Source organism: Pagrus pagrus (genome assembly GCF_965226575.1).
Source record: "Pagrus pagrus genome assembly, chromosome: 20".
Classification (NCBI taxonomy): Eukaryota; Metazoa; Chordata; class Actinopteri; order Spariformes; family Sparidae; genus Pagrus; species Pagrus pagrus.
Window position 1 is genome coordinate 19,148,381 of NC_140207.1, and position 23,582 is coordinate 19,171,962.

Here is a 23,582-nt window from a genome sequence, read left to right on the forward strand (position 1 = left end):
TTCAGCTATTTATGTTCAGCTATAGAAACCATTCAACTATCAAAACATTCAGCTTAATGTTCAGCTATAGAAACCATTCAACTATCAAAATATTCAGCTTTATGTTCAGCTATAGAAACCATTCAACTATGAAAATATTCAGATTTATGTTCAGCTATAGAAACCATTCAACTATCAAAACATTCAGCTTTATGTTCAGCTATAGAAACCGTTCAACTATCAAAACATTCAGCTTTATGTTCAGCTAGAGAAACTGTTCAACTATCAGAATATTCAGCTTCATGTTCAGCTATAGCTTGCGTTAGGCAAGTGTTTTCTAGCACATTCAGCAGATTTTGCAAAATCACTTCAGCAATCAGCATTCACACTGTATTTTCGCAGGAAATACAATTTTTCTAGTATTAAAATCTAATTCCCTCTGGATTTGTGGCCATTTGACAGACTGAAGTTCAAAATATTTTGTTTAAATCTTGAAAAATGATGACTGTACAGCTCCTGTGCACAGTGTGCCCCACACTTACGGGTGTCCCTCTAACAGAAAACAAGCGCACCAGGCACCGCCCACAGCAGTTAGCTATCTAGCTCTTCTGTCTGTTGTCATTGCAACTGAAAAAAACCCAGCAGGCACAGCTAAACTATCCGGCTAACTAACAAGGTAGGATATGTCAGCGTGTAGACGTCTTCTGAGACTTTTTTTTTCGCTGTCAAAAGAAATAGAAATAAAGGTTTTTATCAGCTGCTTCGCATAACATAACGTCAATCGCTAACTTATAGCGTAATGTGACTGAAATGGTGGCGTTACCGCTCGTAAAACGTTACTGTTCTTCGTATCATGTGACGTTGACTTGGCTGGAACCGAAATGGGTGTTAACTCGTTCAAGTGAAACGTTAACGAAGCTAGGTGGCGCAAACACATGTGACTTTTTGTACATTTGAAAGGCAGTAGCTGACTGGAGGGAGAGGTTAGTGAAGTGTCTGTGTTGTGGGGCTGTACAGGTAAGTACAGCTCGTTCCGTTAGTTTACGTACCTGGCGTAACGTTAACTAAGATACGTCAATGTTGGTCTCTTATCTTGGTTAGAATTAATAAACTTCTGCTAACGCTAGCCCCCCGTTTGAGACGTTCCCACCCACTGCACAACTCTCTCTCTCTCTCTCTCTCTCTCTCTCACACACACACACACACACACACACACACACACACACACTGTTGGCACAGTACTTGGCGTTAGCAGCAGTGTAGTGATGGAAAATTACGAGACTTTATTAAAACTGAAAGGGCGATAAGTGGATCATGTGCTGTCGGGATTTACGACTCTAACGAATCACAAGATCCCTGCTATAAAACGGGTTTTACGTTCCAGTCATATACACATTAGTAACTGTCAACCTTGGTAGAAACTGTAGACTGAGACAGCCAAACTTGGACTAAAGACAACATTAGCGTCTGGTAAATACACGGGGTGGATGCAAATGGTGCATACGAATGGAAATGGCTGCAGCTCTCAGTAGAAGTCATAGATCAGTCACAACTTGCTCACTGTGGGTGTGGTATATTCAATGTTCCCTCCTTATGTCCTGTGTTCATGTCTGTCAGCTCCTGTGCCTGAGTGAGTGAGTGCCCTCCAGGCTGTGATGGCAGCAGTAGGAACCGCAGGGCCCGGGGCCACTGACTGTGTGACCAAGGTGGCTATAAGCGTCTCCTGTGCGAATCTTCTCGACATGGACGCCTTCTCAAAGTCTGACCCTCTGTGTGTGCTTCTCATGAACAGCTCAGGGCCCCACTGGTGTGAGGTAAGTAGGTCAGCATGTTGTAAACTCTGCCAAGGAGCACCTATGTGGTGTATTCACACCGGTATTTCCAGTATTGGTACACAATTTTGAAGTGAGATACCTCAACTGTATTTTTCTGTCACTTTGGAAATGTCTGTGAGTCAACAGGGCCTATATTAAAAAACTGTGACTGAGAAACATCTATCTGTGTTAGATTGGCCGGACGGAGAAGATCGAGAACTGCCTCAATCCCCAGTTTTCCAAGACTTTTGTCATTGACTACTACTTTGAGATGGTGCAGAAGCTGAGGTTTGAATTGTACGACATAGACAGTGCCAACTGCAGTCTGCAAGACGCTGACTTCCTGGGAGAGCTGGAGTGTACCTTGGGACAGGTTAGCCCTATTTGCTTACCGTGAAAAGTCATTTATCATCACAAAAGCTTTTTCCTCATGCTTTTGTTGCTTCATCAGGGTTGAGTATATTAATCCTTTATCATTTGAAGTGGTGTTGGTGCAGTGGCATTTACAGTGATGGCTATGAAAATAAGAAGTGTATTTTTCCCCCTCCAGATTGTGTCCTCAAGGAAACTGACAAAACCACTTGTCATGAAGGACAAGAGACCTGCAGGGAAAGGAACCATTACCGTGAGTTGCCTTTATTCAGATTGGTAGTGATATTCATACTATGGAAATTTCTGCATGTTGTGAACTTGTTGTGAACTTGTTGTATTTGCACTTATGCGATATTCTTAACACAATGCTGTCCCCATGTTGTAGATATGTGCTGAAGAAAGAACAGACAACAGGGTGGTGCAATTTGAAGCAGAAGCTAGAAAACTGGATAAAAAGGTATTGATTACTACTGTGCATTTGAATCATTCATATGACCTCAGAATTGAATTGACTGATCCGAGTAGAAAACCATTCTCTAAGGTAATTTTCACTACAACTACAGTTAGGCTCTGGCCGCTACAATAATACCATGTGAAGACTGCAAGTACTGTGACTGGTCGGCCTGGTTTTCTTGTGGTTTCTACTTCAGCATTAGGCAAGCTGGGACAAAAGGCTCAGTCCTGCTGCTTTTTAGTTACACAATAGTAGTCACTCTGCTGAACTGCAGCTCACTCAAGATATCACAGTGAATGCAAGATTGGAAAGAGACTGAAAGAGATGTAAATTGATGTTACTCCAGTTGCATCAGTACAGTGAAGAATGTAAACACAGTTACTGTGAGGGACATAAGTAAAGCTTGTTGTGGCCTGATCACACATGATACATCCGTCTAGTGCGTCTGTTAATTAATACCTTCATCCTCAGTATCCATGGTGAGCAACCACTTGCACATCCTCAAATTTTATTTATTTGAACTGTATATTGTTTACTTATTTATCTGCAGGATTTCTTTGGCAAGTCCGACCCTTTCCTGGAATTCTACAAGCAGACAGAAACTGGATGGCAGCTCGCTCACAGGACAGAGGTACGGACAACTCTTTGAATACCATACCACCTGGTCCAAGGATACTTGGACAGTGCATAGGCATCAGTCAGTCATCAGTATAATGTGTATTGACAGTTTGTCTGTGCTGTTATGCAGGTGGTGAAAAACAACCTGAACCCAGTATGGAGACCATTTCGAATCCCACTGCAGGCACTCTGTGGGGGTGACGTGGAGAAATCTATAAAGGTACACATGCTCACATTCATATTGATTGTAGGGCATTGTGACTGATGATACAGCAGCCATTTTCTACTGCCTGTCTCATCCTGGTTAATATCTAACGTCAGCTTCTCTTTCAGTCATAAATTAACTCAGCCTGAAGTGATGTGAAGATGCCTGTTAGAGCTGGTAAAACAGATTTTCAGAGAATGTTACAATTAGGATAATGTCAAAGAATAATAGACCAAATGTACTGTATTTAACAACTTGTTTCATACATTTATTATGATAGATGGTGCAGTGGGAATCAAACTCAGCTTTTTTTTCTTAAACATCAACAATCACAAACATTTTTAATCACTGACTCATTTTCTGTTTGTCATGTAAAACTATAGAAAGACTGAATCAAGGCCACGCTGGGAGCTCTGCCTGTCTTTTATGGAATACCTCTTGTGCATATACAAGGGTTTGATAATCAAACTCAAAAATAAGGAAATGTGTGTTAGCATTAGTTTATGTATGTTGTTTTTTTTTGTTTCCACCGTCTAACCCTGCAAAAGCACACTTGTCAGGAAGAGATGTTTTCCAGTCGACAGTGCAAGTGAGTTGACTGTCCCCACAGTAAGTGCTCTTCTTGTGAAGGATGCAGTGTCTATAACAGGACAGGCAAAAGTCCTAGATGCATCTACATCTATCTTCAAGGAATACGTAAAAACAAAATTTGGGAAGTTTTGGCACACTGGTCAACTTACCTGTTAAATGATCTGTCTTCTTCGTCCCGGCAGTCAAAGTCCTCACCGCTGTTAATCACCCCAGTAACAGTTAATATATCCCCCGTCATCAAACTGATCCTGATGGTTTGGCCGTGCTGCTGAGCCCTGGCTTCACTGCCCGCCTTCCCAGTTCCAGGGCTCATTCCTGAAAGCCTCCTCCTCATGGCGGTCCTGTGCTAGTGGTGTAAACACCAAAACTCCCCCTAGTTCTTCAATTTCCCTGAGGGAACCTCCCAAAAGGATTAATAAAGTCATCTGACTCTAGTTAGCTTCACAGCTAAACTAGTTAACCAGCAGCTACAGAGCGTGAGGGTTTTTTTGTCTGCGACTAATGAAAACTTGGTCAACCACGACCCTTTTCATCCACTAATGGTTAAGTTGACTATTAGGGGGCAGCCCTATTTTTAATTTTTATTTTCAAAGCATATGACATACATTTCTTTGTCAATGCTACTGGCCTACTATCATACATTATTTATACACAGGTAAATTAACCATTGGGACAATTTCCCACAAGGTAGACGTTTTCCGTTAAGATTGATGCCATTTTTAGTTATCCATTAGCTTTCTTAGCTATCCATCTCGTAGACTGACTGTAGCATCACACAGTTTGTCTAATTTGTTCTGGTTGCTCCATGCTGTGCCTATATCTGTTTATCTTTCACCTGTTTTCTCAACACTGAAGGTACTTCGATGCTGCAGTGTTGAGATTCTGAGTAGGTTCCCTGTGTATCCGTGTAAGGAGGTAGTGGGACCTTTTCCATCCTGTTTGCCCATTAGAGGGCTTGTGTGTGTGTTTCTGTGAGATTTTTCGATATCAGGGTGTTGCCTTACGATTAAAGCTTCACCCCTAAAGCATGCTTTTGTCTCATCTGCTTTGATTTTCACAGATTGGTTATTGTTTATCACTTATGTATGAGCTTTTTTTTTTTTTCACTTAAAGAGAATTGACTGGATTTGACTTGTTTCTCTTGTCTGTGTTTCCCAGGTGGACTGTTATGACTACAACAATAGTGGATCACATGACTTTATTGGATCCTTTCAGACCACACTCGCCCAAGTACAGCAGTCATCACAGACATATGCGGTGAGCTCTGTGTGTATGTGTGTTTGTCACATTTGGTGTTTTCCTTAACCAAAAATGTAAAGAAGAGGTGATGAAATACAAAACATGGTTTCTCTCCCGCATTGCGTTCTCATTACAAGCATTTATGAAGCTTGGCATATATTTATAAATAGTGTGTGTACACATATACAGTACAATGCTGACACGTGTGTTTGTGCTCCTCTTAGGCCGAATTTGATTGCATCAATAGTAAGAAGAAACAGAAGAAGAAAGGATACAAAAACTCTGGTGTTATCATCATAAAAAAGTGCACGGTACTGTTGTTCTATATTCTTTTTTCTTTCTAAACTAATTGTTTTATTCATCTGGTATATGCATTTTGGACCTGAAGCTGTTGCAAACTGAAGAAATGGCTTAAACAGTTGAACTACATGCATGTCTCAAACTTTGTATACACATTTGTTGTTTTATGTTGCTAACTTTAAGATAATAAAGGTAAGGAGACAAACACCACTGCAGAATGCATGTTGTTATATATTTTTCTAAATAGTTAAATGATTGTCTGTCTCTTATATTTATTTTCAGGTAGTGAAGGAGTACACTTTTCTGGATTACATAATGGGCGGCTGTCAGATTAACTTCACTGTGAGTAGTTAATTTATTTTCAATACAGTATACATTGAGGATTTAATTTTGACGTTGCGAAAGTATTGTCTAATGTGATATTCTCTGTATTTATCTGTGGGCCAGATTGCTATTGATTTCACCGGCTCCAACGGGGATCCCAGGTACCCTCAGTCCCTCCATTACATCAACCCTCACGGCTATAATGAATACCTGTCAGCAATCTGGGCTGTGGGTAATGTCATCCAGGACTATGACAGGTAAATTGACTTGTATTGCATTGTATTGGTGTCACAGAGTAGAGGAAAAATCCACCATAAAACATCAAGCACAGTTAAAATGTTTCTGAAAAAGAGTTTCGTAGCAAAAATGTTTCAACAAAAAGAGCACTAGCAGTGAATGAGCACCCTGATCACTGTTATGTTAAAGTCATGATGGCAGTCTTACTTGTCAAACCTGTAACATTTCGATATCAGTGCCTGAAGTCTGAGTTGAAAGTTATCAGATTAACACAAAGACTGCAGCGACATCAACATGCTGAGAAAGGAAAGGGCCCTCTAAGATCACTGTCATAAATGTATTTCAGTTATCATCACTCAAACACAAAATCAGTTGTGAACCGAGGAAACACTGTCAAAGAGCCAATTTCAATCAGACCAGATTAGCCTGATAAATTATTTTCCCCTCATTCTGAGTCAGGACCAGAAAAAGAAGGGATAAAAGTCTTGGACAACCACAGTAATCATCAGACCAGCAGTCTCTGTTCATTCCAACACATGAATGTCCTTTGAAAAGCTTTACGTAGAATGTGAGCTAATAGGACTGTAAACTCGACATCCTGGTGTTTAGTGCTCGTGTACTGGTGGATACTATAGAAAAGATGGTAGAATTTTCTCTCTTGTAACATTATTGTGAAATCAATGCTGAAAATATATCTGTTGATTCTTTCTGAGAAGCAGGGGTGAGTATAGAGACCACACAGCTCTCTCTGTAAATGTCCTGCCATGTCTGAAAGAAAAAGTTACTTTTGTCTGAATGACTAAATGCCATCACTTTATAACAGATGAAGCAGTGTAATGTTTGCCATGTCTGAAAAGGGCTTCTGTCTAGTCCTCATATGTTTCTGTAAACTTCCTTGAACAATTATTTTGTATCATTTCCTTCCCATAGTGACAAGATGTTCCCTGCTTTTGGATTTGGAGCCCAGATCCCTCCAACAATGCAGGTGGTTGTTTCTGTTAGTTAAAACATACTTTGGTATTTGTGAGCATTAAATTCTATAATACTTGAAAAAGCTCTTATTTGATCCAAGAAGCCTGTATTGGCCATATCAACTGTATCTGTCTCAGATAAGTTGGTATGGGATCCAGATGAAGAGTTATTTGTATTTGCAGGTGTGCCACGAGTTTCCCATCAACTTCAACCCATCAAATCCGTTCTGTGCAGGTATTTATACACCAAAGCTACTGTGAATTCACATTGCTGTTTGTTTAATGAGACAGAACATGAATACAACGAAATAAATTGACGAAATCAATCATTGCTCTAACATGTATGTTTCAACATGTTCTTGGTGTGACGTGTTGTGAAACAGTGAGGACCCAAATGCAAGACACTCAAGAGGCAGGCAGGATTGTGAACAAAAAGCAAGCTTTTAATAACCAAGCCAAACTCAAAAACCATACAATACAAAATCATAGAATCCAAAAAAACCAAGAAGTACAAAAATACCATGATACAAAGTAGAAAGACAAAAGCTTAAACAAAGTACAACCAAAGTTCTTCAAAGCCAGGAACAACAAACAGAAACAGGAAGCCACGGCAACAAAACAGATGAACTGACAAAGACAACAGGGAACACGGAGACTAAATACACAAGGGCTGACTGACTAACAAGACACAGGGGATCACAGAAAAAGGGCTGAAATCACACAAAAGGAGGAAGTGAAAAGCAAAACATGACACATGAGGGCAGAATGTCAAAATAAAACAGGAAATCGAAGAACCACAAACTCAAACGTGACACTTGATTTTGATCATCATATTACAGTGTGTTGTCGATTTCCAATCTTGCTGAAATGCATTGAAGTATCTATAAAATTACACTCAATATGTCTAATAAGACTTACTTCTGCTCCATCTGAATGTGTGTGTGTGTGGTTTTTAGGTATTGAGGGTGTGGTCCAAGCTTACCAGCAGTGTCTGCCCCAGGTGAAGCTTTATGGCCCCACAAACTTTTCCCCGATCATCAACCACGTTGCCCAGTTTGGCAGGCAAGCCATGCAGCAGCAAACTGCCTCTGTGAGTTTACTCTCAAGTTAATCAACGTAGGTTAATTGTAGCTTTTGTGTTCAAATGTTTGCTATTGTAGTTTTGGTATGAAAGACGCCACCAAACAGGGACAACTGGATCTCAATGAATTCTTCTCTCTTCAGGTGATGAAGTGAAAATCACTTCCACTTTATTCTTTCTGGTTCACATGTCGTTCCCTTTTATGTCACTGTTTCACAGCAATACTTTGTTCTGCTCATCATCACTGACGGAGTGATCACAGACATGGATGAGACCCGCAACGCCATCGTCAACGCCTCTCGTCTGCCCATGTCCATCATCATCGTTGGAGTAGGCGGGGCCGACTTCAGTGCCATGGAGTTCCTGGATGGAGATGATGGAATCTTACGCTCAGCTACAGGCGTAGCCGCCATGCGGGACATTGTGCAGTTTGTGCCATTCAGGCAGTTCCAAAATGTAAGCTATGTCATAAAACAAAGTCTTTAAAAGCACGTACCCTAAGCTTCTTCATAATTCTTAAATAATGCACACATTTGAACGTGTGAATATCTTATTTCAGGCTGGCACTGCAGCCCTCGCCCAAAGTGTATTGGCAGAGTTGCCTGACCAAGTGGCCTCCTTCTTCAATTTATTTCACCTGAAGCCCCCCAGCGAACCCAACCCTTCCTAGAAATGTAGGAGTACCCCAAGCCTGACCTTATTCCCCTCCTTCATCCGCACATTTGATCAAAAGCTGCTTTTTTAAAAAGACATATTTTACTTTAATTAAAAACCCTTTTTTAACTTAGGACAATAACCATAGGAACATCTGTAGTGAGCATCCTTGGGCACGTTTTTAGACAATATGATTAGATGTGAAACAGAAGAGTGTTGCCAATGTCTGTGTTGTAACATCACTCTGTTTGCACAAAAATGTGCAACTATGGATGCTTGCAAGTTCCTAATGCTGTGTCAGCAGTGTGCTGCTCAGATAAAACAGATATATGGACACATTGATATACTAATCATGATTAAATAATCAATAAATGCTTGTAGTACTAACCTGTGGCTCATGTCTCTAACCCCCTGCTTCACTTATTTGGTTGCGACAGTTAGTTCCCCTGCTGTCTCCTTCTAAATCGTGTGTATTTGTGTTATTATTTATATACCGTATATATGTATATTTTATATATATATTATATGTATATTTGTCACTCTCAACTTGGTCCCATGTTTCTTCTTCTTCTCTTCAGGGTCCTCAGGAAATGCTCGCTCAGAGCGTCTTGGCAGAAGTCCCAGGCCAAGTGATGAGCTTCTTCAATACCATGAAGTTGAAGCCGCCCCAAGGTGACGGACCTTTCACCGACCTCTCAGCATCAGCACCCACCAGTGATGTATCGTGAGGACCAACTTTTCTTCTCAGTGTGCCAACTCCAAATACTGAGCAGACACTCATTTTTTTCTGGATTATTGGAGCAGAGTCTGCTTGTGTTTCGCACTAAAGCAGTGATGCCCAAACTTCATCTCCCGAAGGGTTGAAACTGAAACTTAAGCATGGGCAACAGGTCAAAAGCAAACACCTGTTTTATTGTATCATATTGTTTAGATCCAAAATGGGACTAGGAGCACAAGTTCCATTAAATGACTAAATTCCTGCGCAAAGCGAGACTATATATATATACATTTTGATAGATTTTTTTTTTCCTCTGGCCAGCCAAATCTGACCTCATCGCAGGCCAGTGGGACCCACTTTGGGCTGCTTTGCTTTGCTCTACAGTGTATTAGTCATAACCCAAACTCTTCCATGGCCATATGAGCATTCAACAATCTGTCCTGTTATGATTTGTAAATACTATGTATCAATAGTATAAAGCCATAGACTTATCATCAACATTTCCTTACATCTGTTAACATATTAACATGGATATTTTTATGTATATTATATTTTAATGTGACACTTACATATGACTTCATGATACTCTGGTGCCAGTTGTTCTATTGATCTGCAGCCAAAGGCACTAATTGAAACTAGTGTAACTTGACACAGGGCCTGTTTTATGTGGAAGAATAGATGCAGTCATCTCATAAGTCTGTCAGAATTGATATGAAAGGGTTAGAGGACATTATGTGTTCTCCATGTCATCTCCAAAACCTGCAATCACTGCTTCACACTTCCATGTTTGCCTGGAAAGCATAAGAGGCGTACATTTCCACTGAAACAAAGGCCTTAAACAAAGATATGGCATTGCCAAAAACAATTCAGTCCTGTTTACATAATGGATCAATAAAAATGGATTAATAGCGTTTGTAAAAATAAATGCCTTTTGTAGATTTTACACTACAAAAACTGTTATGTTGTGTCGTTGCTGCTGTTTTGTACTTCAGTCTTTTTTATATTCAGTTCCATATTAGATTTGACGTTATATTTGGTGCCTCTGCATGACTGTTTTGAATGTTAAACAAGGAGAATCTCATGATGAAACGCATGTTTATACAGATATAGATAAGATATTCACTCTGTCTTAAAAGGAAGCGATCGAACCTCACTTTTCTGACTGTTATTAAAATGGCCTAATACATTTCACCAAGTGAACGTTTTGCACCGTCACTGTGGCATTATCTTATGTAACTCTTTATCAGTATTGTGTTTATATGATTTGCACTGCAATAAAATATCTAACCCATATAGTTGTCAGCTCCTCCTTCAAAGTATATGCAAAATTATTAGATCATTTGAAAGATCAGTTGTTGTGTTGTCTGTGCTACTGCCTGTGTCTCGTGACATTAAATCAATACTGTATGTATTTTCACGAAGTAGTGAGGCGACAAAACAAAACGAAATGCTACATTTATGTCAAACTGTGACTGTCTTGACTTGAATTGGTTACACCCGCTTTTCCGAAACCCCGCTGTTCCGAAAATAGACTTCCATTCATCGTAATGGCGAGGTTTCCCATTTTTTCTAAAGACCGGTGTGTCGGAATGTCAAGCTGTTCCCACTTGGGTGTCTACTCTCTTAATTGACAAACATCCGTTGTGTAATTTATGGCACAATTCAAACGGGATCAAAATGTATTTGTCTCTTCTTATTGGCTACAGTATTATTTCTCTACGAAACACCGGGAAAGCGTGGGATCTTGCTCATGTATACAGTGTGTTGGTTCTTTGGCATGTACCAAAAAGTAATGTTCCGCACCGATAATAACAATTCCGCTAAATACATTTTCAGAATAAAATGTTCAACGCAGTGCTGAATGTGTAAACCGTGAGTATTGAAAACGGGGCGTTATTCACTGCAGCAGACGTAACGATTTGGTATCCTGAAGGCGGGGCTGAAAGATAAAGCTTTAAGCCAAACGTGAATAACTGTCACAGCGGCGCTTTTACATTTGAAAGGGCGACACCACCCTGCGTAGTCGCCGTGTTTCGGGCAGCACCACTAGCATTCCCGAAGGATTTCCCTCCAGCGGATCTTGTAGTGTCGCACACTTTCAAAGGTAAGATGAATTTGAATTCACACCGAGTTATGTGCGGAAGTTAACGTTGTTAACCAGTTAGTAAGCTAGTAACTACTAGCCAAGTTAGCCTGCTAGCGTTAGCTGGTGTACTTTCTCTGACTGTAACTCGTCAGTTTTTTTCTTTCCTTCCTACCAGCCAGACTTCATTAGTGCTCTCGTTATTGTGTCACATTTTCCATGGAGCCCAGTTAATGGTCTACTAGGCCCATGTCACACTGAGGTATCAAGCTAGCTAGTAAAACTCCACATTTCGATGTTTATGACGCTGCGTTTGGGTGTGTAAAGTAGGTTACAGTCACTGTGGTGAACCAACTCGTGAAGGTAAGCTAAAGCCCCTCAAACAACATATTTGTCTGCTTGTTTTCATCAGCGTTTACCTTAGTAGTAATTTATAAACATCTGTATTCACAGAAATAAGCTATGCCTGCATTTCAGGACTAACTAATCTTGACCAGTTTCCTGACAATCTGCACTTCACAGTCAATGAGTTATATAAAGTTTTTTCAAACAGCGACCACACAAACATTGAACTGGGAATACTTTCAGATTTTGTTGACACTGTAATGTTCATCTCCGCCTCCAGCTTGCTACCAGTCAGACATGGCTGCTCAGTGTGTAACCAAGGTGGAGCTGACTGTGTCCTGTGACCATCTCCTGGACAAAGACATCGGCTCCAAATCCGACCCTCTGTGTGTCCTGTTGATGAGCAGCTCTGAATCCCAGTGGTATGAGGTTAGTAGGATAGCTTTATTTGGATTAATTTAATATCAATTTATTGTAATTGTAGTTATTGTAATTTGGACGGCACGTCAAACACACCGTAAGCAGTCAGTGTTCCAAAATCATTTTATTTTGAAAGGCAGAAATGCTCCTCAGAAAACCCTCCTACTCTAACAAATCAATTATTTGGGATATTTGACCTCCAAGTAACTATTTTCATGATCGATTGATCTGTGGATCATTTACATGCAAACTCAAATTGTGAAAAATGCTCATCACAATTTCCCAGAGCCCAAAGTGACGTTTCAAATAGCTTCTTTTGTCCAACAGACATTTCGAAACCCAAAGACTCTTCATTTGCTGTCATGAATAACAAAAAAAAAGCAGCAAATCTGTATGTTTATGAAGCTTGAACCAGCAAATGTTTGAAACTTTTGCTTGAAAAATGAACAATTAATTGATTATCTAAATAGTTGGCAATGAATTGTCTTTGATCAATTAATGGACTAGTAATTGCATTTGTATGAGATATTATACATTATATATATTATATATTATATAATACATTTTACTGGGCATGGCAACTATGTTACTTTTCTTGGAGCAGTGTAAATGATTGACCCCCTAATGGAAAATCATTGCGTAAAGCAGAAATTACTTTCTGTTTGTTAAAGCTGTTAGTTTCGTTACTGCAAGTGTGACAGTACACGCTACCTTTTATGACTTTGTTACAAGTTACAGCAATGTTGTGGATCTCTTGAAATGTGTGTAGCAAATGAACTTAAAGCTTTCCTACCTTTCCTAACAGGTGGCACGCACAGAGAAGGTCCAAAATTGCCTCAGCCCAAAGTTTGCAAAAAAGTTTGTCATCGACTACTACTTTGAAATAGTGCAGAAACTGAAGTTTGGGATTTATGACATCGACAACAAAACTATTGACCTGAGTGATGATGACTTCCTGGGCCAACTGGAGTGCACCTTAGGCCAGGTAAGGCGTTCCCCTCTTCTTTTGTAAGGATGCATCTCAGTTTTCACAATACATGTTCGTACAAGGCCGTCCTTAAGTGCCTAAAGCCGATAATGAATACATTCATTTGTAAGTGTTTGACTCAAGGTTGTGCTGAACGTTCCAATTCCTTACTTTTAGTTTTAATGAACAGAGTTTTTACATTTTACATTGCCCAAACAGATCCCTATACAGACTCACACAGGATACATGCTGCAGTGTAATAACACACCTCTGTGTTACCATGCTAGAGATCAAGAATGAAGATTAACGAATAAGCAGTTGCAGTTTAGACACTCAGCGTAATCTGACCTCAGCTGGTCATTCTGCCTGATTATTTTGGATGTTATTTGCCTCGTGGCATGGAGGCTGCTGTATTGTAGATTCACCCACTGCGCTTATTCATTTTGCTGCTTTAGACGCGGTTGCTTCTTCTTTATTAACTGCCTTCTTTCTTACTTGCTTTTAGGTTGTATCAAGTAAAAAACTGACCCGGCCACTTGTGCTGAAGAACAAAACCCCTGCAGGAAAAGGGACCATCACAGTGAGTGGCAGAGAGAGCTAAATAGAAATGCTGCAATGTTGTTCCTGTCCTCTGTTGTTTATTTATTTCTCCTCTTCTCTGTTGTAGATCAGTGCAGAAGAAATAAAAGATAACAGGGTGGCAAACTTTGAAGTTGAAGCGAGGAAACTAGATAACAAGGTATGGGTCATACTTTCTGAAATCTGAAATGCCGTCATTCATATTTAGATAATCAGGTGCATTTAACTCATTGGTGTGTTTCAAATCCTTTATTCATTCACAGGATTTCTTTGGGAAGTCCGACCCTTACCTGGAATTCTACAAGCAGACACAAACTGGATGGCAGCTGGCTCACAGGACAGAGGTAAACACACTCATGACATATTGTAGTAATCTGATCTTAACCTTTCATTTCTTTCCAGTCATAAAAAATATGGTCCTTTTTCCAGGGAGGGGTTATCACAACTGATGATGAGCAGTTAGTTTTATGAAGTTAACCTTTTACCTAACACCTCCATTCTTTTCTCATTCATAACTGTCTGTGTGAAAAGAGGAACCTAACCTGATGTCCTAACTGTGTCACATCACAGTCTTTGTAATAACATGCATGTTGGGCCACACTCAAAGTCATTATGTTGGAATAAGTGCCTTATGCAACATTAGATTCTGTAAACCTCCTCCTTTCACCAAACGACTGCACTGTTATGCCACAAAGGGAAAGTTGAATTTTACAAACTAATTCTAACTAAATCTGATGTTGTTACTGTGAATGAGGAAGCAGATAAATCACATGTAGGGGTTGTGATTGAACTAGAGAATTCTGTTCTGTGGGTTTTACTATGTGTGACGTCATAAATTATTACCAGAAGAAGTTATAATACGACTTATATATATATATATAGATCTGACTATCAAAGCTAAGCATTGGCACAATGTATCAATTCAGTTGTATTGTTTTATGTTTTATGTTTAGCATTCAGCATCCTGTGGTGCAACACACAATGTATAAATGTTTTTTCGGCCTGTAATACCACTCAACTAAATAAGTGTACCACATGTGAGGGTTTGAAAAAAACTGTTGAGATCACTGGACTCATTTAGAGTGGTTTCTCATTAGCTAATGGAATAAAAGCAAAACACTAAAAACAGATGTGGTGACAGTGATCAAAGGTATCAGTTCATAGCCACAGTACTGCACTCTTAATGTGATTTTTGAAAAAAAACAAGGTAAATTGTTTGCTTCAAACGTGTAACAAATAGAAAACCTGTATTAATTATAATCGCAGAGGGGTTGAAAGAATGTTGTTTGTGTCTACGCAGAGTTTTAAAGTAATTTGTCTTAAATTTGGGTTCACAAATTTGTATTGTAGATTAAATAAAAAAATAAATGGAATACCATTATTTATTCATATAAGTATATTGAGATCTTGCAGCAGCCTGCAACACAACACAACACAAGAACCACAAGAACCACAGTCTCTGAATAACAACTCACATCAGCTTTCCTGCTAACATCTCTTTGTATCTAACTTAAGAACATGAACACATGTGTTGTCCTGCACCTTAGCACTCACACAAACATTCACAGAGGAAAAAGTGCACTGCTGACATCAGTTTGCAGGCTAGACAGATAATTAGCCATAAAAACCATAAGGAGCATTTCTATTTTTTCCCCAAATATCATTTTCTTACTCTCTATGAATGGAAAAACTATGAACAATTTATAAAACACATTGACTTCATATTTTACTAAAAAGGGATGACTGGAATGTGATTTCAGCTGACTCTCTATAAGTTCCATGTAAATACTGCATGTAAATACTGCATGTTCCTGAAAGACTGTTCTGCATCTGTATAATTCTCAATAATTCTGTCCTCAGGTGGTGAAGAACAACTTGAATCCAACATGGAGACCCTTTCGAATCCCCCTGCAGTCTCTATGTGGAGGAGACATGGACAAACCTATAAAAGTACCCATAATGCTTTTTCTTAATATTTTTAACCTTAACTAAGTGCACATCTAGAATGTGTCTTTAAACTGCCACTTACACCTGCAATTGCATTGCTCCTTCTGTTTTGATATCAGTGCCACTACGTATATTCATAGTTGTGACATACTACAACCTTTCCTGAGGGTGTAAATAGATTTCAGAGCAAAATGATGTTTGCTCTCCCAGATATCAAAAAACATATTTACTGACTGGAGTGTATTTAGTACTGTAGCTTGATGATATATTATTTTTTTAACTTCTGAAGCAAACATGTCAGGAAGGAAGCTGTTTCCAACCATACAGTACAAGTGAGTTACCCAGCACCTTACAGTGTTTGTGTTCTTCCATCTTACATCACTAAATGGGTGAAGTGTGTGAATGGAAAAATGGGAAAAATACAAGACACCACTTCAGCGGAGCATCCAGCCCTCCAGTTTTTCTGTTATTCAACTCAGTCCTGCCATAAAAAAACATTTGACTGAAACTACACATGCTCCTGTCATCTAACTGTCAGCTTCTGTCTAGTTCACTGGTATTCCAAAGAATTGTCTTTTGAATCTCACGGCTCATGTTTTTGTCTGTTCTGTTTTCTTCACCTGAAATTTTTTTTAAACTTAAAGGATCAGTTCACACGTCCCTCAAAAAAACGTCCCTCACTGACTTGTATTATGTTGTGTTATGCATATGGTTTTGTTTTTATTTGCTCAGATTTTTAGAATCTGCCTCCAGCCTCATAAAATGGAATTGAATGAAATTTCAAGGTGTCTGTGTGAGGACAATGTATGAGGACCGTTCCTTTAAAAGCGGTTCACAGTGAGGTCTTCATTATCTTATTTAGTTTGGGTGAACTGACCCTTTAGTTGCATTTGTTTGCTGTGTAAAAGATTGAACTGTTTTAGTGTTCACCGCATGACCATTTGTTTTTACCTGTTTCCAGGTTGAGTGTTACGACTATGACAGCGACGGCTCGCATGATTTAATTGGAACCTTTGAGACCACGATGACACGCCTCCAGGAAGCGTCACGAACATCTCCGGTATGTGTTTGTTGACATCATTTTGGGTGTAACAACATTTCAAAGATGATGAGAATGATTTCTGCCAGGTAGATTTAATGGTCCGCCGGCATTGACACAGGAACCCGTGCTTCTCTGTTTTGCCCTCAGGCCGAGTTTGAATGCATCAACAGCAAAAAGAAACAAAAGAAGAAAGGTTACAAGAACTCTGGTGTTGTGAGCGTGAAGCTGTGCCAGGTATTGTACTGTGTTTTTTGTTTGCTTTTGGTATATTGAATGTGTTTACCTGTGATTAATCCATGGTCTTCAGTAGCAGCATGGACCTGAGATTACATGTTCTCCAATACTCTCTTCTAGGTGGTGAAGGAATATACCTTCCTGGATTACATTATGGGAGGCTGTCAAATCAACTTCACTGTAAGTTTTGTTTATTTTTATGAAATTGTATTATTGAGTCATTCATGAGAACTAATTATTTTATATTATGGTATTTCCATGCATTACCTTCACATCTCCTGGCTCCCTGAATGTTTTGGCAGGTGGCCATTGACTTCACAGGCTCCAACGGGGATCCCAAGTCTCCTCAGTCGCTGCATTACATCAGTCCTCAGGGCGTTAACGAGTACCTCTCTGCCATTTGGTCTGTGGGAAATGTCATCCAGGACTATGACAGGTATGTATGGCACATAAAACAAAGTCTAGTACATTCAAAACTTCATATTCATAATTTGTGAAAATGAATGCCGACTTTCACGTATTTTGAAAAAATACCCCAACTGTAATTAGTATGAACTTATTGGCAATGGCTGGAATGGTTTGCATTTAAATGACCAAATATTCAGTCACTTATGTACTAGTGTTTTTTGTCCCTCCTCTGTAGCGACAAGATGTTTCCTGCCTTTGGCTTTGGAGCCCAAATCCCTCCAACATGGCAGGTAAGACCGGCATTTCACTGTGAAACTACAAATGCATGCAATATTTAAGATCGTTTGAGTGCAGTTTAAATCTGAAGGAAAATATATGGTGGTTTGGCACAGGACACGTATCTGATGGAACTGTGTTTTACTCTCAAACAGGTTTCCCACGAGTTTCCTCTCAATTTCAACCCAGCAAATCCATTTTGTGCAGGTTTGTTTACAAGTCATTGCACCGTAGATGAAATTAGACAAATTATCAGACTGGCTGAAACAGATTATTTCATGTGTGTGTGCATAGGCATTGAAGGTGTGGTGGAAGCCTACAGGATTTGTCTGCCCCAGGTCAAACTCTACGGTCCCACCAACTTCTCCCCGATCATCAACCACGTAGCCTGCTTTGCTAAGCAAGCCCTCCAGCAGACCACTGCATCAGTAAGTAGTATTTCTGTTCAGCCAGACCGGTAATCACCGGTAATATAACTGTAGACTCTCACAGCCAGACTCACAGCCCTGCATGCAGAGAGACTCTCCATTTAACACATCAAGTAGTTCTCCAACCATCAGTTTATTACAAAGAAAGACAGTTCGTAGTTCATTAGCTTTCATCAGATTTAGTCTTAGTCTCCTGTTTAGTTTTAGCACTGCCACTGCTTGTAGCACAAGTTATGTACACTTGAAGTAAACATTTGGTTGTGCTACATCGGGCTGGATGGGAAAGAAAGTCTGTCAGTACTAATTTCCTTACTCTCTTTATGCATAATTGAACACTGGAGCAGGATGATTTGATAACAGCAGGGTTTGATAATACCACAGTAATTGTTTGTTAAAGCTATTTTCAGACGCCAGGCTCATCGTTATTGGATTTGTATCATTTGGTGCAGCAGTAGCTCAGCCCATAGGGATTTAATGTGGGAACCAGAGGGCAATGCTGGGGCCTGTAGTTGGAGAGGTAACAATTCCCTTCCTGTTTATTGCCGAGGTGAACAGGCACAGAAATGTTCATTTTGGGCCCATTTGTGGCTAATGAAACAACTCAGAACTGAGTGAATTAAGTTTCCCCAAGTGGGATTAATAAAGGGCTGAATTTGTTACGTTTGTATGCCAACGAGGAGCTACACTGCAGTCGGTATGCTTAATAGCTTGATAAATCTGGAAATCCTTTGGTTTTAAGCTCTTTTTAATCTCTTAAAAGTGGTTATGCCTGTGTTGAAGGAAATAAACACAATAATACACAGCCTGATGTTGTGCCTTCTCATTGTTCTTATTGCAGGCGAACAAAGCTCTGGCAGGAGTCAGTTATAAAGAAATGTAAATGAATTGTAGGAGGAAAACAAACAAATACATTGGGATTTGATTTGAAATCTTACACTGTAGCTGATAGCACTCAAGTACACCTTGATCATGTCCGACTACAATTTAAGAAACATTTGGGTTAAACACTTCACCAATTTGATCGTTGATCTGCTATCTCTGCTGTCTTTCCAAAGCAATACTTTGTTCTGCTCATCATCACTGACGGAGTGATCACAGACATGGACGAGACGCGCAGTGCCATCGTCAACGCCTCCCGTCTGCCCATGTCCATCATCATTGTTGGAGTAGGGAATGCAGACTTTGGTGCTATGGAGTTCCTGGATGGAGACGATGGACGTCTGCGCTCTCAGACTGGCGAGTCCGCCATGCGCGACATTGTCCAGTTTGTGCCATTCAGGCAGTTTCAGAATGTAAGTCACAGTGCATTAGCCGCCTTTTATATTGCTTCATACAAGCTAGGTGTTTTTAATCTTTGATTTCTGCTGATTTTTCACAAAAAAATTACTCATTGCTATAAAAACTGCATGCATTTCAAGCTTTTTTCAAAATATTCACTAGGTCATTTTCATTTTAACTGACTTTATAAGTAAAAATTCAAACACAGCATAGCAGTAGTCCCCATCCAATACCAGGACACATGCCAAAACCCAGGGCTTCCCAAATCTCACTTAGCTTCCTTGTGCCTTGTTTGTTTCATTTTTTCAGGCGCCCAGCCAGGCTCTTGCCCAAAGCGTATTGGCCGAGTTACCTCAGCAAGTGGCCTCCTTCTTCAGTTTATTCAAACTGAAGCCTCCCCATGAGCCCACTCCATCATAGGGGTACCCCTAATATTTCAGTATCTCCATAATCTCCATCCTAGCCTTTGCTTGACCTTGTTTAAGAATAACCTCACTGCTTCACTGCATGTAGTTTTTGCTATCCTCATTCATTTTAACTCATTCCAACTTCTCAAACTGTTTCACTGAAGATGCTCCCTCAGTGCGAGAGAGACAGTACAACAGAATATGTTGTACTTTCTGTCTCAGGATCTGAAGCACTGGGGACCAATCACAAACATATTTGTGTTTATATTAAAGGGAAAATTCCACTCAAGATTAATAATAATAATAATAATAATAATAATAATAATAATGATTTGTGAAATGATTGTCAGTTCTCGGCTCATTTCATGTCATGTATTTTACAAATTCTAATAGCTATTTAGCCAAATGTAGACAACATGGTATTTTTTTAGCAGAGCTACAATTACAGCATGATAGTTTCATATATTTTAAATATGCAGTATTTTCGGTGTCCCGCATGAGTCATCAGCCTTCTTTTTAGACTTATCACATTATCAGAAGATAGTCTGCATGGCTGGTTTGTAAACAAAATGCTGCATGCCACAGTAAGCACAGACTCAGAAGGCTAACCGGTTATTAAAGCTGTTTGAGCAGGTTCATTTATTGTTCTGATGAATGTTACAGCCAACCATTGGTCAACAATCTGTCGTGACCACTTGAATTTTAAGCTTATTTCCAAGGAGGATCCTGTGAAGTTTGAAGCTACATAAAAAAACAGAAATCCTAATCACATTGCCTCAGTGGGCTTTACAACTGCTGTTATTGTTGTAATTTGTTATTTGGAATTTTCCTTTCTGACTGTCTTCATCTTCATGACCTCCTGTTTCTCCCTCATGCTTCCTTCATTTAATTTAATCAGTAGTGATATTGATCACATAACCAATCATTTAAAAATAATGTAGATGTTTTTCTTCTCACCATTTTGCACAATTTTTGAACTCCTTTTTTTGCACCTCAGGGTCCTCGAGAAGCACTGGCCAAGAGTGTGTTGGCAGAAGTACCAGGTCAGCTGGTGGACTTTTTCAATACCATGAAGCTGATTCCACCCAACTCTACAAATCCTGCACCAAACCCCTCAGGGACCAACTGATACTACAAGGACGAAACCAGACAATGACCTGTCTCATATCCTGCAGATCACAGCTTCATCTCATCACCCAATCAGACAACTGTCATTGCAACACTCGCCTAATTCGACCACTTTTATTTCACCTCCTCAATGAAATACCAGCATGCAGCTTGGCCAAAGACAACCACCACAACCACACACAATACACCATACATATGCAGTATCCACAAAGATCCAGCAGTAGTTTGATATTACCATCTCTGTGTTGATTTTAGCTTTAGTAACTCAGTGCTACTGCAACTTTACAAAATACACCAAACATAATCATTCCATTATTTAGCTTTAAGCTGATGGGAGGGAAACAAACGCCTTAATTAGATAAACAACACAAGGATTTAGAGATTCGTTGTTTCTGTAGTACTTGCTCAAACAGGAAACCATCATTGTCTCATCATCGCTGTAAAACTAGCCTGCTGTGGATTATAAAGCATTATACGAGTGCAATGTATTTTTCTGCCTGTTTGAGGGCTCGTCATGTAAAAGGCTTTTAGGCACTAAGATAACCAACTACATCACATATATGATATTTACAGCCTATGAGAAATAGCTGAAGCACCACTAGTAGCACGATTATGTACAAATAGCCTAATAGCATTGTAGCTGCTGCTGTTTTGGCACATGGAGTATACAGTCACAATAATGTCTGTTGTTGCACTTGCTTTCCTATGCACTCTGATATAGTTATGTTATGTACTTAAGAGACTCTACGATTTTTCTTATTTTACTAATGAAATGCCAAACTCTGTGTGTAGGTTATAAACCATTGTACACACAGAGCTATTTACACCTTAAATATGATTCTGAAATATTGTGACAACTGGAAAGTAGTTTTCATTGTTCATGGTAGATTTGGTTGTACTGTGCCAGTCTCATCACTCCTAGTATGTTTGGAAATGTACTGTGGTCAATCAATGTGCCAGTTACTTTTGATTTAATCAAGGTGTCATCCCTGTTTGGTAAACTGACCTCATATATAAATGTTTATCAGTATTAAACTCCGTCTCTGAAAAGTGCTATATAAATATTCTAAAAAAGTTTATCATTATTATTAACATGTCATTATAGACACTAGATACAGTTCTGTTCATTTATATTTACGACAAGTACGTCTAATTCCATTGTGATCTGTCAATTATTTTTATATGGTTGTACAATGAAAGCTAGAAAAAACATGTTCTGATGTATCACGTGTAATAGCTTTAGTGCTCTAGCTGAAAAAGGTAATGTGCCTCAGTGTTAACGTACAAAAAGTGCATCAAGTTTGCCAATAAAGCGCCTCTTATCAATGCAATACATGGTCAAAGTCACTTCTTTGTAGGCCTTGGGACATCTGCAGCACATGAATATATAGATGACTGTAGTACATAAAATGGCCGCGTTTCCCAGATTCGATCGTTCTTAAGGACTTAAGAAGGCTCTTAAGAAGGGTTCGGCTAAGAAGGAGCGCTAAGATACGGGTGTTTCCCAGATGCGTTCTTAACTGCCTTCTTAGGAGAACCTTAAGATCAAGCCAAAGAAGCTTCTGAAGAAGCTCTTAGTGGGAGCTGTCCACCGCGCTGCTGCTGTGCTGAATCAGTGGGGAGAAGTGCTGATGCACGTATGCATTTATGTAAACCGTCTGGCTTCGCGCACGGCGACGCTGTTGGTTCGCAGGGAGAATGTGCTGTATTGCAGCCGTGGTTTCTCACACGCGCGGACTTTGGCAACGCAGAGTAGCAGGTGAAGCCTCTCTGGATGAGGTTCAGCTGAGTTTAATACATCTGTTCCCTTGATATCTGTGAAATGCCACAGGGTTGTTTTTTTTTTTATGTGTAGTACTATAAACTCATATATGCAGATGTTGCGGAAAAGTTAAACGTGTAATTCAATAAAAAGGTTTTTTTTCATCTACCATTTTCTTATTTTTTCTTGCGCCAGTGGTCCGCAGCTATGAGCGCATTTCAACACTGAGCATTGTTTTATTATTTCGCAAAGTGGAGGATATAAATTTCCCTGACGCGCTTGATCACTGAGCATTTGGTCGCTAAGAAGGCTGTTAAGAGTGGGTCAGCTCGATCTTACATTTCCTTCTTAGTGAAAGATCTTCTTAAGCTAAGAGCGACTCTGGGAAACGCATCCTTCTTTCACAGCGTTCTTAAGAGCGCTCCTAAGAAGATCTTGGCACTTAAGAGCTTCTTAACGAATCTGGGAAACGCGGCCAATATATGTAATTGTGTGTGTGACACTGGTCTTTTGTCATTGGATAGGAGCTTTAAGCATTCAGTTCTTGTACTGTACTCCAACTGTGAAATGTGAGCTTTGGTTGCCACCTACTGGAAGGCCAAGAGAAGAACAGCTTCCTGCACATCTGTGTAGCCCAATCATTACTGAATGAGGTGACATATTTATGTCATGATGGAACTTAACATTTGGGATATTATTATCTCAAATGACAGTGATACAA

At 39.7% G+C, this 23,582-nt stretch overlaps 2 protein-coding genes across 5 annotated transcripts; both read left to right on the top strand.

Annotated features, from left to right (window-relative positions):
* Positions 1 to 557: 557 nt before the first annotated feature.
* On the top strand, positions 558 to 10,846 carry LOC311249745 (copine-3-like). 4 transcript variants are annotated; one of them, XM_084341032.1, is made up of 17 exons: positions 558 to 655; positions 1,597 to 1,793; positions 1,987 to 2,166; positions 2,344 to 2,418; positions 2,551 to 2,622; positions 3,170 to 3,250; positions 3,368 to 3,457; positions 5,192 to 5,290; positions 5,497 to 5,583; positions 5,855 to 5,914; positions 6,020 to 6,153; positions 7,064 to 7,118; positions 7,288 to 7,339; positions 8,061 to 8,194; positions 8,405 to 8,641; positions 8,745 to 8,859; positions 9,418 to 9,551. In XM_084341032.1, exons 2-16 carry the CDS (start codon positions 1,635 to 1,637, stop codon positions 8,853 to 8,855), a joined length of 1,626 nt encoding a protein of 541 aa, XP_084197158.1. In that variant the 5' UTR covers positions 558 to 655; positions 1,597 to 1,634; the 3' UTR covers positions 8,856 to 8,859; positions 9,418 to 9,551. The 4 variants fall into 4 exon arrangements, with proteins under 4 accessions (XP_084197158.1, XP_084197155.1, XP_084197156.1 ...); XM_084341029.1 differs by lacking the exon at positions 8,745 to 8,859 and having other exon boundaries at positions 9,418 to 10,846; XM_084341030.1 differs by lacking the exons at positions 558 to 655; positions 8,745 to 8,859 and adding an exon at positions 825 to 962 and having other exon boundaries at positions 9,418 to 10,846.
* A 577-nt stretch (positions 10,847 to 11,423) lies between these two features.
* On the top strand, positions 11,424 to 21,101 carry cpne3 (copine III). Its single transcript, XM_084341036.1, has 17 exons — positions 11,424 to 11,661; positions 12,266 to 12,414; positions 13,211 to 13,390; positions 13,878 to 13,952; positions 14,040 to 14,111; positions 14,215 to 14,295; positions 15,812 to 15,901; positions 16,860 to 16,958; positions 17,088 to 17,174; positions 17,295 to 17,354; positions 17,477 to 17,610; positions 17,818 to 17,872; positions 18,014 to 18,065; positions 18,153 to 18,286; positions 19,342 to 19,578; positions 19,874 to 19,986; positions 20,969 to 21,101. The coding sequence occupies exons 2-16, from the start codon at positions 12,283 to 12,285 to the stop codon at positions 19,982 to 19,984; spliced, it is 1,599 nt and encodes a 532-aa protein (XP_084197162.1). The 5' UTR covers positions 11,424 to 11,661; positions 12,266 to 12,282; the 3' UTR covers positions 19,985 to 19,986; positions 20,969 to 21,101.
* Positions 21,102 to 23,582: the final 2,481 nt, after the last annotated feature.